Below are 11248 nucleotides of genomic sequence, written 5' to 3'. Positions count from 1 at the left end.
ACAGCGCTGGAAGAAGATATCTGATCGGCCAAGAAAGCTGCACGAGAGTAAGAATCTTCTACAGCGGCACCTACAGTAAGGATTTGGGGATGGTTTGATATTGGGGTGGGGAGAGTTGTTGTAGGAGAAGAGGATGAAGATGGACCATAAGCAAAAGTTGTAGCAGGAGTTGTGCTTGTTGAGGCAGAAGAATAGTGAAGTTTCTCGAGCTTTTGCAATTGGAGCTTTTGTAGAGTTTGTTCAAGGGATTTGATGGAACTCACCGCTTCATCCACAATTGTTGATTTGTCTGCCTGTGGATCAAAACTTAATATATTATAATATATGATTCTTATATAACGTACGATATCCGACACAAAAATGTACATATTAGTTAAAATTTTATTTTATGTACTTTTATAGTGCCTTAAAACCGGAACCTTTTTTCCCATGTGCAATCGGTGGATTCAAATAGGGTTCTGATTATAATGTATTTAAAAAAACTCAAGAAATATATCAAATATAAAAAAAAATATTCTATAGAGTTTGCAAATAGTTTAAGATGGTCTTGGTATAATGAAAATTATGAAAAAATGGGACAAAGACGAACAAGAAAAGTGACATACATTGGATCTAACTGTTTATACAAAGCAAAAAGTTTTGAAACAAAACATGAAAAGGAACAAGCGTAAGCAATTGAATAGATTGAAATCAACATGACAATCCGAAAGAGAAAGACGAAACATAAGAGAATGTTGTGTTAACTTAGCATAAAAATAATTTTATGTTAAAATATGTCTACGTTTATGGTTGGAGATAAAATAGTATAAAAAAATTAAAGAAAAGAAGGAAATCTGCATAATGAAATTAAATTTACTAGTTTTGTATTCTTTGGTTTCACAAAAAATATATATATATATATATATATATATATATAATTTTTGCAATTGGATAAGACTAATTTTTTTTTCAAAAATCGAATGTTATTTTCCGCATGAAATTGTAATTCTCGAGTTATATGATGGATATATTTCATACACAAAATTGTGTGAAATCACCGATCGTAATCAATATAGTTTTCATGCCCAATGAAAAAATAAATCAATAATATGTTTTTATTGTTAAATCAATACCTTAGGAGGAAGTTGTGGAAGCAAAGCATGTAGTTTAGCAAACATGTCCCTCATCTTTTTCCTCCTTTCTCTCTCAGTCCATATATGTATTTCATGATCAGGTGATTCTTCTACATCATTTTCATCACTTCTTTTCGTCCTTTTCTTTCCTTTTGCGACCTTTCTAACCGTATCAGTCTGGATTTCTGATGACGGATGAGAAGGTTGCGACGGAGGTGATTTCTCGATTTTTCTACAACCGCCTTTCGAATCATCAGAATTGGATATACCCCACACAAATCCCTCTTGCACCAACTCTTGAGCATTAGTCGTATTGAATTGAATGCTCATTGTACCCTTTTTGTATTTATTGTTTTATTGTGCTTTTATGAATGTCTTATATAAAGAAAGAGAGAAAGAGAAGCTAGAAGAAGAAAGAGAAAGAAACGTTTAAAGATGGTGAAAGAAAGAGAAATAGGAGAGCATATATATATAGAGAGAGTTAAGTGAGCTCATAGCAAAACCCCAAAATATAATCATAAGACAAAGCCGTTACTAGGTCATCAACATACAAAAAAGGTTCATTTATTTTTGTGAAGTTCTTAAAGAATATTTCTTTCTGAATTTCTGTAAAATGGAGATTTTCTTTCTTAATATTAATTGTGGTAGAAAGTAGCCATAAACTAATACGCGATTTCTCTCTATATATATACATGTACTCCCTCTGTATCAGAGTACATACATGATGTTTTAGGATTTTCACCAGGATTAAGAAAATAATTAATGGTATATTGTTGTTAATTCAAAATAATAAATGATGTACTATATGACTTCAAATAATTAATAATAAATAAAGAAATGACTAGAATAATTAATTTACTACTTTAGAATGGTAATTTTAAGTTTGAATTTATATAATGCATGTTGTTGAAAAAAGTTAGGTAAGTAATTCAATATTGTATTTAATTACACAACCATATCCAATTCAAATAAAAAAAAGACTTCATAATTATATGAAATTACTAATATACTCTAAATTTGATACACGTGCTAATTTCTTATCCCTCAAACTATATCACTCTTAATTTCAGTCAACTTGGTTAAATTAATTTCATATATTTCCTTCTATATATGGTTAACTTTCTATATATTAATCTTCAATAATTAATAACCATTATAATTAATAAATTATTTTAATATTTATCGATAAGACTAGTATAATATTTGACATAGTTCAATAAAATAATAGGATAATAATTTATTTTTAAAATCCTATGTATTTGTATGATCCTATCAATATTATAAATTATTATATATACATTCATTATTCGTGTATGAATAAAATTAATTTATACTACTAAATCTTTCGTTAAGATTTTATTTGTAGTGCCCGATAACCTTTTGTCTACTCATGGGTAATGGACTGTTATTTAAGAAAGCTAACAAAATTTGTGAATTAATTAGCCTTGAAAATCACCACTTACATGGTATTACAATCCATATTCAGGCAAAAAGAGTATAGTTTAAAAATAAACTTGAATGTGAAATTCATGAAAGCTCTCAAAAAGTCAGTGTCTTTTAGTGACGTCAATAATTAATTCAGTTAAAAGAAATTGCATTCCATGCACCATCTTCAAAACTCATTTTGTCCTTGCGATGAAAAAATGCTGTTTGTTGTTACGTTCAACTTTCTCATATATATATAGACAAAATAAAATTATGGTTTTTTTGTGAAAACCAAAATTTAACTTATAAGACAACCGATTTGCATATTAGCCACCACATCCTAATTTGTCTTTATCGAATTAAATTTCTCAACGTTCGAATAATTTAGTCAGTTTTTTTTTTATAAAAATAATAGATAAAGAACAGTTCATTAATCAGAATAACAGTTGTACTTGTATATGAAGATTTTCTTCTTTCTTTTCTTTGAAACGTTTTCATTGGAAATACCGACAAATGATCTCCAATTTTTTTTAACTTCATATTACTTTACTCCAATTTCCAAATTTCCTATCTGTCTCAGAATTAGTGAATTACTTATTAAAATTAATTTATCAACTAAAAATGCATACAATTTCAAAATATAATAAATGGTTAAATATACTCAACAAAATAAAATTAGAATTTTGTGATAGTTTGATGTGAGGCTGTTTTCTTTTTCTGGAGATTAGATTTAATAGTTTTTGAGGAACTCATCAGTAATCAATTTTATGTATGTATATAAATTCTATTGACTATCAAAAGAAAGGCATTTCAAATCGAGTAATTAAGAAAAAGAATTCTAAAAAAAACACTTAATGGTTAGAATAATGATGAAGGTGCATAGCTACCGTATGCATGAGGGTGGTCGCAAGATTTAAATAGTAGCCGCTTTTATTTACTCTATTCTGCTTTCTCTGAATGTCATGTTTTGTAGAGCTACAACGTCGTTATGGTCTTCAAGAATACTCTTAAGAAATTAATTTTTATTTTACTTAGTTAAGCCTTACAATATAATAGATGAGAATCATACGTTACATTCAATGGTAACTAGGTGTTATCTCACGCGTAGCGTAAGTTTTACATAATCACTATTCTATTTTAGAAAAATAATATAAATTAACATATTATTATTATTTTGTTTTTTGGTGTACATCAAAATTTAAAGATTATGTAGTATGAATTTAAATAAAGTAAAAAAATTAATTTTTTTTCATGATAATATATTTATTGCAATTAAGTCATATTATATCTGACATGTTATTTGCCATATATTTTTGTAGTTTTAGTCATATTTCAAAATTATTGTGATATATATTTCATAAAATTTATTTTGTGGTGTTAGTTATGCATATTTTTTTATTATTTATGGCGATAGCTTAAAGAGATTTACAGTGTTTCAATTAAGAAAAAATCAAAATAATAAACAGTAGGTTTGCATTGTCTCATACATATATAACTAAGTGAAACTAACCATAGATTATTAGACTAATACATTTTCTATAAAAATAAAATAAAATAAACAGCAATTACTTTATTAGGTTGTTATCTTACAGTCGTTAATTGTGTCTGGACTTTGATTTATATGAAATTATAATGTTTCATATAGAAAAAAGAATTAAACTATATATCATATATTATATGTATATCCTATTCAAATAAACTGAAACTTTTATTAAGTTATATCATTGGTTAAATCAAAGAAAAATAATGATATTTTAGAATTTATAAAATTATGTGAGATTTGAAATATGAGGCCATGAGAGTTATAGTGAGATATGTTTCTTTTAATACATAATACAGAAATCGATGTATCAAAGGTAACTATTTCAGAGTTACAAAAGTGCAATTAAGTGCATACTAATACATTTTTAACATGTTCTATTATATTAAATTAAATTCATTGAGAACACTACTATGATATTATTATGGGAGTTACAAACAAACTTTTATACTTTTCTAACTCCTAAAATTAAAACTCATTTAATTTAAAAGTGCGTATTGGTGGGTCTATAATTTGATTCAAAAGTATAATATATTACACATTGATCGTTTAAAAGGAATAAGAATATATAATTCTCAAATAAACTTAATTTTTTGGTTAAAACCAACATATGTGCATTTAGATTTAACTATGGAAATTTACAAAATAAATATGAATAGATTAGAAAGGCAAGAAGTATAAAAGAAATATATTATTTTTATATAAATAAAATAAAAATTGTAGACAATGTTAAAAATATAATACTTTCTAAATTAAAATATCTAATCAAACTCTTACAACACATATGAGATATAACAATATTTAATATTGGTGGGAGAGGAGGAGATTTATTTACAGTTATAATTTTATTTTAATGTATGAGTTAAATGTATTGTGTTAATTGGGTCTTAAATATTGTTTAAAGCAATTAAACAATTAGAAAGCTAATAAAAAAATTAGAAAGCATTAAATGAAAATTAACCAATAAGGAGAGACCAAAACCTTAACTTTATGTATATGATTTTAAATTATATATTTGGTAAATGAAAATTAAAGGTTTTTATATCTTCGTTTTAGAAACAAAAAATAATAACAATAGAAATGCTAAAACTTTCAAATATAACTACATAATAAAATATTCCCAATATTTTTAAGTGGCCGAAATGATTTGGGTTTAAGAAAATTTGGTCATTTCTATCCAAACTAAATGTTACTTCAGTATCATGTAATTTATATTTTATATGTGAACAAAAAAAAAGAGTGATTAAATATTTTGGAGAATAACCTTAACAGAGAGGAAATGCCAAAAACAATTGGTTTGTTACAACTTAAGCCAAAGTATAGTATCTCTCACTAATTAAGTATTTTAATTATGTGATCTCTCTCGTTTGCTTGATCTAAGTTGTTCCCATTGTTAAAAAAAAAAAAAATGAAGAAGTTGTTACTCTGATTATGAAAAGAACAAAAAGGTGGCATTAGGATCCTTAATTAACTTGTGATTATCTTAACTGACTAAAAATTAAGGGGTGGTAAAAGTGAGCGTTATCTTTATGGTTTTCAGTGCATGTAATCATTGATTGCCAGAGATTGAAAGTGTCACTTTCTCTTTCTCTTTTTACCTAAAAACAAAACTTTTTGAATTAAATTTTTAGAATTTGTCTGAATCCTTTTCATTCTCAGTTACGAGTTTTTGTAACTTATTCCTTACCTAAAGGAAACGGACCTAGATTCTTTAATAAATTCTTACATATATAAAGACAAAATTTGGGAATTCTTGTTTGGGTAACGTGGCAATCATTCACATACCACAATTGAGTGCAATTTTTGGATTTAGCCATCGAAAAGGGGGAAACAAATCCATGAAGAATAAGTTTTGCAAAATTTGAGTTCATTTAAAGCCATTATCAAGTAAGTACACATGTGTATGTATAGAAAAAATATCAGATGTACTACTCTTCCATATTGTTATATATAAAGAAATACTAAAGAAATAGATAGCCAAAAAAAACTCAAAATAAATTAGTAAAGCAATTTTAACAAGTTGTTTTTTACTCTCTTTTACATAATTTCAATATGTTAAATTAATTTTTAGATTTTTTTTTGTTTAGGTTTGGATTCTCATTTTATATTTAGGATATAGTTTTGAGGGGTTAGGATTTAGTATTTGGAGTTTAGGGTTTAGAATTTAGTGATTTTATTCATAGAAAAGGGATATTTTTGAAAATGACCAAAAAGGTATTTTTAAAAAGTGACATAGGAAAAAAGGTATTTTTTAAAATCCCCCAATAAAAAAACATTAATTTTAGTTGTTCAATTGTATGACTAACGTGTTTAAGTTGTAATAGTAAATATTATGAAAACAGTACTTATAGCTTTATCTAATTATTTAACAACAGTCGAATAGTTTCAAACTGATACTACCATTACCAAATTTATTGGACGAAAACATTAACGTTAAGTTGCAATAAATTTTTTTCATTGTAAACCTTTTTTATGTTTAAACTTTTTGGTGGCAAAAAATGTCAAAATGATAGTTGGACGACCGATGGGCCTATATAGGTTCTACTTGCCACACATGAGTTAATCTGCTCTTCTTCTAAATTGCATTTTCATAAAAGCTTTTGGGCCCATTTAAATATACCTGTACATTGTTTTCTTTATTTCGAGAAAGATAATTGCAGTTCTAACTCAACTCAAATAAGTGATTATTATCTCCGGGGATCGGGGATACGTACAAAATGAGATGTCTAGGATTTTGACCATGGCTGGTACCAATTCCAAGTTTTGAACATGGTATGTAAAGTATGTGAGTGCAAATACTACTGCAGCATGTAGAGGTTTTGTGTATTATATATCATTTTGGACTAATGACCATATCAAAGGGTGTAGTAAACAATAAAACAAAGGTGTAGTTTCGTGCTGACATCTAGCAAATTTGATGTTCTGTCATCTGTGTGACGAACGCTCCTAATAAAAGTTGATCATCAAATGGTTGCCAAAAGTTCTACATGAATAATCATTAGTGATTCATTTTGCAATGAAAAGAAAAAGAAAAAAAAAAGGTTGGATCAGGGAAATATTAAAGTATTGGACACAACTAAACGATAAATAGGCATATTTTTTCTTATCAAAACTTTTGAACGTACCAAAAGAACCAAAAAAAAAGTATCTCTCACTCACTAGTCACTCATCTCTTTCTTTACTCCTAAAATCAGTTGATGTATTAAAATTACTGAATAATATAACTAATCTTCATATATGTTACAAATTTCGATCTAATGGTTTGATATAATACTTAAATTTTACGAATCTAAGAATAGCTTATAAATTTGTAATGGAAAATAATAACTTGAACAAAATATCATGCCAAATTTTCATTTATATTTCTTTTGCTTCATTAGTTTTCGACTTTCATAATACTCATTATTAACTTCATCTAACAAAACTTTCAACTATATATTTAGTTGTATACGAAGATTTTATTTAGCAAAAGTTACATCTTTTATTAACAATTGATACTCTTAAATCGTACATATTTAGATACTTACATAAGCAAAACAACAATTATTGTACTAGTGGACTCCCACTGTCCAAAAGACAGTGTCCATTGACTTCTCAAAATTCTTACTTCTCTTAGTCGTCTCTTGTTCTATGCTCTAAAAATCTCCTTATATACATAGTTGATAGTACCATACTTATCCTCAAAACTCACCACAAAATCTCACCAAAATCAATGGCTTCAATTCTCTCAATCCTTTTTCTCATTCTTGCACTTTCAAATCTCCACTTCACTCTACCTACCGGAGACAACCACATTACCGACAGAAAATCCTTAGAAATCATCATTGGTGGCGGTAACGACGACAATCCACCACCTTCACCTTCGCCGGAACCAGAACCGGAACCTGCTGACTGCCCTCCTCCTCCTCCTCCTCCTACTCCATGCCCTCCTCCACCCTCTCCTCTTCCAAGCCCTCCTCCACCCTCTCTTCCTCCAAGCACTCCTCCAAAACAGCTCCCACCGCCTACAAAGCGGCCACGTTCACCGCATAGGAAGCGGCCACAACCGCCGCCAATGCCTCTACTCTCTAATAGCCCATTCTTAAAGAAAGCCTATCCAATTCTCCTAGAATTCAAGAAATCAGTCAAAGATCCATTAAATAAACTTTACAATTGGGGAGGCCCCGACGTTTGCAATTACAACGGACTCAAATGCGCCATTTTCCCGAATTCAAGGCATCTCGCAGTTGCAAGCGTCCAGTTTAATGGGTTTCAATTGGGAGGCATAACGTTAGATAACTTCCTCGGCAAGTTAGACACGTTCAGCATCTTCCACGCAAACTCCAACAATTTCATAGGCTCTGTGCCTGACGTCAGCAAGTTGAACTTCTTGTTCGAGCTTGATCTAAGCAACAACAAACTCACCGGAGATTTCCCAACCAATGTCTTGAAAGGAACCAATCTCACGTTTCTCGATCTCAGGTTCAATACTTTCTCAGGCTCTGTTCCTCCTCAGGTCTTTAATCTCGACCTCGACGTCTTGTTCATCAACAACAACAATCTTGTTCAGAACCTTCCAAGCAATCTTGGATCCATCACTGCTCTTTACCTCACATTCGCAAACAACAGGTTAGGGTTTTCTTACTCTTTTCTTTATATTTAGGAAAAAATTAAACTTTGTTTTTTTTCTTTTTGTCTAGTGAAACCCAAAACGGTCATTATCAAAACTAGAAATTTAAAAGGGTAGTCAAAATGAAAGAAAAATATTTACTAAAAAAATGAAAGAACATAAACCAATAAACACTCAATGCGATTTATCCATTAGATTTTAAAAAATTGGTCATATATATAAATTTAAATTTCGGTACAAAAATATTGAACAGGGAAACTAGTCATGGTCATATTATCTTCGATTCGTTTAATTGTTTTTGTGCTTCTATTTACAGCTAATAAAGTGTGTTTGTGATCATTGATGAGTAGCTAAATTGTATTTTTGTATTTATTGTGACGTGACTTAGGTTCACGGGTTCAATTCCCGAGAGTATTGGCAACATCAAGTACCTACAAGAAGTTCTTTTCTTGAATAACCAGTTAACCGGATGCTTACCGTACCAAATAGGAAACCTAAACCAAGCCACTGTTTTCGATGTTGAGTCTAACAGATTAACCGGTCCAATACCGTACTCTTTCGGTTGCTTGGACAAGATGGAACAACTCAGTCTTGCCAGAAACAATTTCTATGGAACCATACCAGAGATCGTATGCGAGATTGCTTGTCTTAAAAACTTGTCTCTCTCCTATAATTACTTCACTCAGGCCGGTCCAAAATGTAGAAAACTCATCGAGCGAAAGATTCTGGACGTTCGTATGAATTGTATACTTGATCTTCCAAACCAGAAACGACCAGAAGAATGTGCTGTTTTCTTCAAGCGGAAACAGACTTGTTCTGATCCCAAGTCTTTGTTTATTGTCCCTTGTGGAAAGAATCCAAACCGGGTTAAACCGGATCAAGCACAATTAGAAGAGGGAAAACCTCAAGTTTCTCATCCGGTATCTTACAACGCACTTAACCCGGACCGGCTTCGGAATCTATAACCTTCTTTTGATTATGATGGGCGAAGAAACTATATATAGCCAAGTTGTTTATAATTTCTGGTGTATGATGCAATATAAGTGAATAAATGTATTTGTTGTGAACTTTCGCATCATCACTATTGTATTTTCATTGTTGTATAATCCATCGAACTTTAAAACTCTATTCAAATCTCAAATCTATACTTTTGATTTTTGAATTCTCATTCTCTTAAACCATATAATTTCTCCATTACCTTATCTAGCATCTAGACTAATTAGTGGACATATATAACCAATTTTCGATTTAATATAAAGAAAATAAAAGCAATGGATGACAATATTGTAAATTTAAAATTTACAAACTTGATTAATATCTACATAGGACTGTAGGAGTCAACAACAACAACAACAACAAAAAGGTGAGAGTGTAAGTGGTGCAAAGCAAAAGTAGACATGAAATATCAGTTGTCACGAACCATCAACATCTAACATGTAGCTATGTGTTTCTTAAGTGGATCTACTCCAGTTACTTTGGTTCTTTTTGTGAACATGGTTATGTTGTTATCTCTAATTAATATTTGGCAACTAGTGCAAAAAGAAACAAGTTGAACCATGTATTATTGGCAAAAAAAAATAGGGCACACCAGTTTACAGCTTATTTTTATCTTCATTAAATACTTTTATGGTTTTCGGAGCAATAACAAATAATTTGGTACTCAGTAATGAAAGAGAGAGGCATGTCAATGTCTCTTCAATTTATTGTCATCCTATTATTCTCTAAACCTTCTTAATATTAACTAAATTCTAAAACAAGGCAGATGTAAATAAGTTTATCTTGAATAAAATTTACATTCCAACAAAGACTTCTAGCTAGGGTACAGTAAGAATCATGTAAGAGGTGAAAGGAAGGGCTTGTATTCACGAGTCATGAGGGTGAGTGACAAAGATGTAGTAAACCTTTCCAGTTTATTTAGTGGTAAGGACTTCCCGGGCATTTCGACTCATGTATAAAAAAAAGATACCAAATGTCGGTAACTCAATAAGAAAACACTAAAGACAAAAACATAGAAGTCACAAGTTCCTGTGACACATGAAAAAGGACTACATTACACATGTTTTGGTCCCGAATTAGAGTATGGGTCAGGTTCATAACCTTTTCGTCAACAACAAAAAAATTATAAAAATTTGAAACTATTTGATAAATTAAATTGTAGTTGACACAACATTGTATCGCGTTTTGACATCAGTAGAAGAAACTATACTCCTATGTTCAGAGAAGCGATGGTGATTTTCTTCTAAATAAACAGGGAGTATTACATTTTATGGTATAATAGCGTATGCTTTAATTTTTGATTTATAGTTATTATATAACTTTGCGTTTAACATTTTTTATTCACCTCCGTGTAACTTTGCGTTTAACATTTTTAACTAGATTAAGATCCGTGCTAGAGCACAGGTTAAAATTCATTTTATTTATATTGTAATTTTTCTATAAAATATAATTTATGTGATTGTTTTAAAAAGTTTTTTTGGATAAAACATTATGCAATAAAATCATATGCTAAATATGATGGCTTGAAAAAAACACTTATTTTGTATGTTTTATATTGTTAATAAT

At 29.6% G+C, this 11248-nt stretch overlaps 1 protein-coding gene across 1 annotated transcript; it reads left to right on the top strand.

Moving 5' to 3' along the window:
• LOC104742508 (uncharacterized protein At4g06744-like) lies at positions 7746 to 9812 on the top strand. The gene is made up of 2 exons (XM_010463521.2): positions 7746 to 8685; positions 9075 to 9812. The coding sequence occupies exons 1-2, from the start codon at positions 7790 to 7792 to the stop codon at positions 9649 to 9651; spliced, it is 1473 nt and encodes a 490-aa protein (XP_010461823.1). The 5' UTR covers positions 7746 to 7789; the 3' UTR covers positions 9652 to 9812.

Source organism: Camelina sativa, chromosome 14, assembly GCF_000633955.1.
Source record: "Camelina sativa cultivar DH55 chromosome 14, Cs, whole genome shotgun sequence".
Classification (NCBI taxonomy): Eukaryota; Viridiplantae; Streptophyta; class Magnoliopsida; order Brassicales; family Brassicaceae; genus Camelina; species Camelina sativa.
The sequence above is the reverse complement of the archived record's forward strand: the minus strand, read 5'-3'. Positions and strand labels throughout refer to the sequence as shown.

Bases quoted from the DNA above. Each gene is read 5' to 3' on its own strand.
- LOC104742508 (XM_010463521.2), top strand. From the start codon at position 7,790: ATGGCTTCAATTCTCTCAATCCTTTTTCTCATTCTTGCACTTTCAAAT. The intron at 8,686-9,074 runs GTTAGGGTTTTC...GACGTGACTTAG, and splicing joins CTCACATTCGCAAACAACAG to GTTCACGGGTTCAATTCCCG.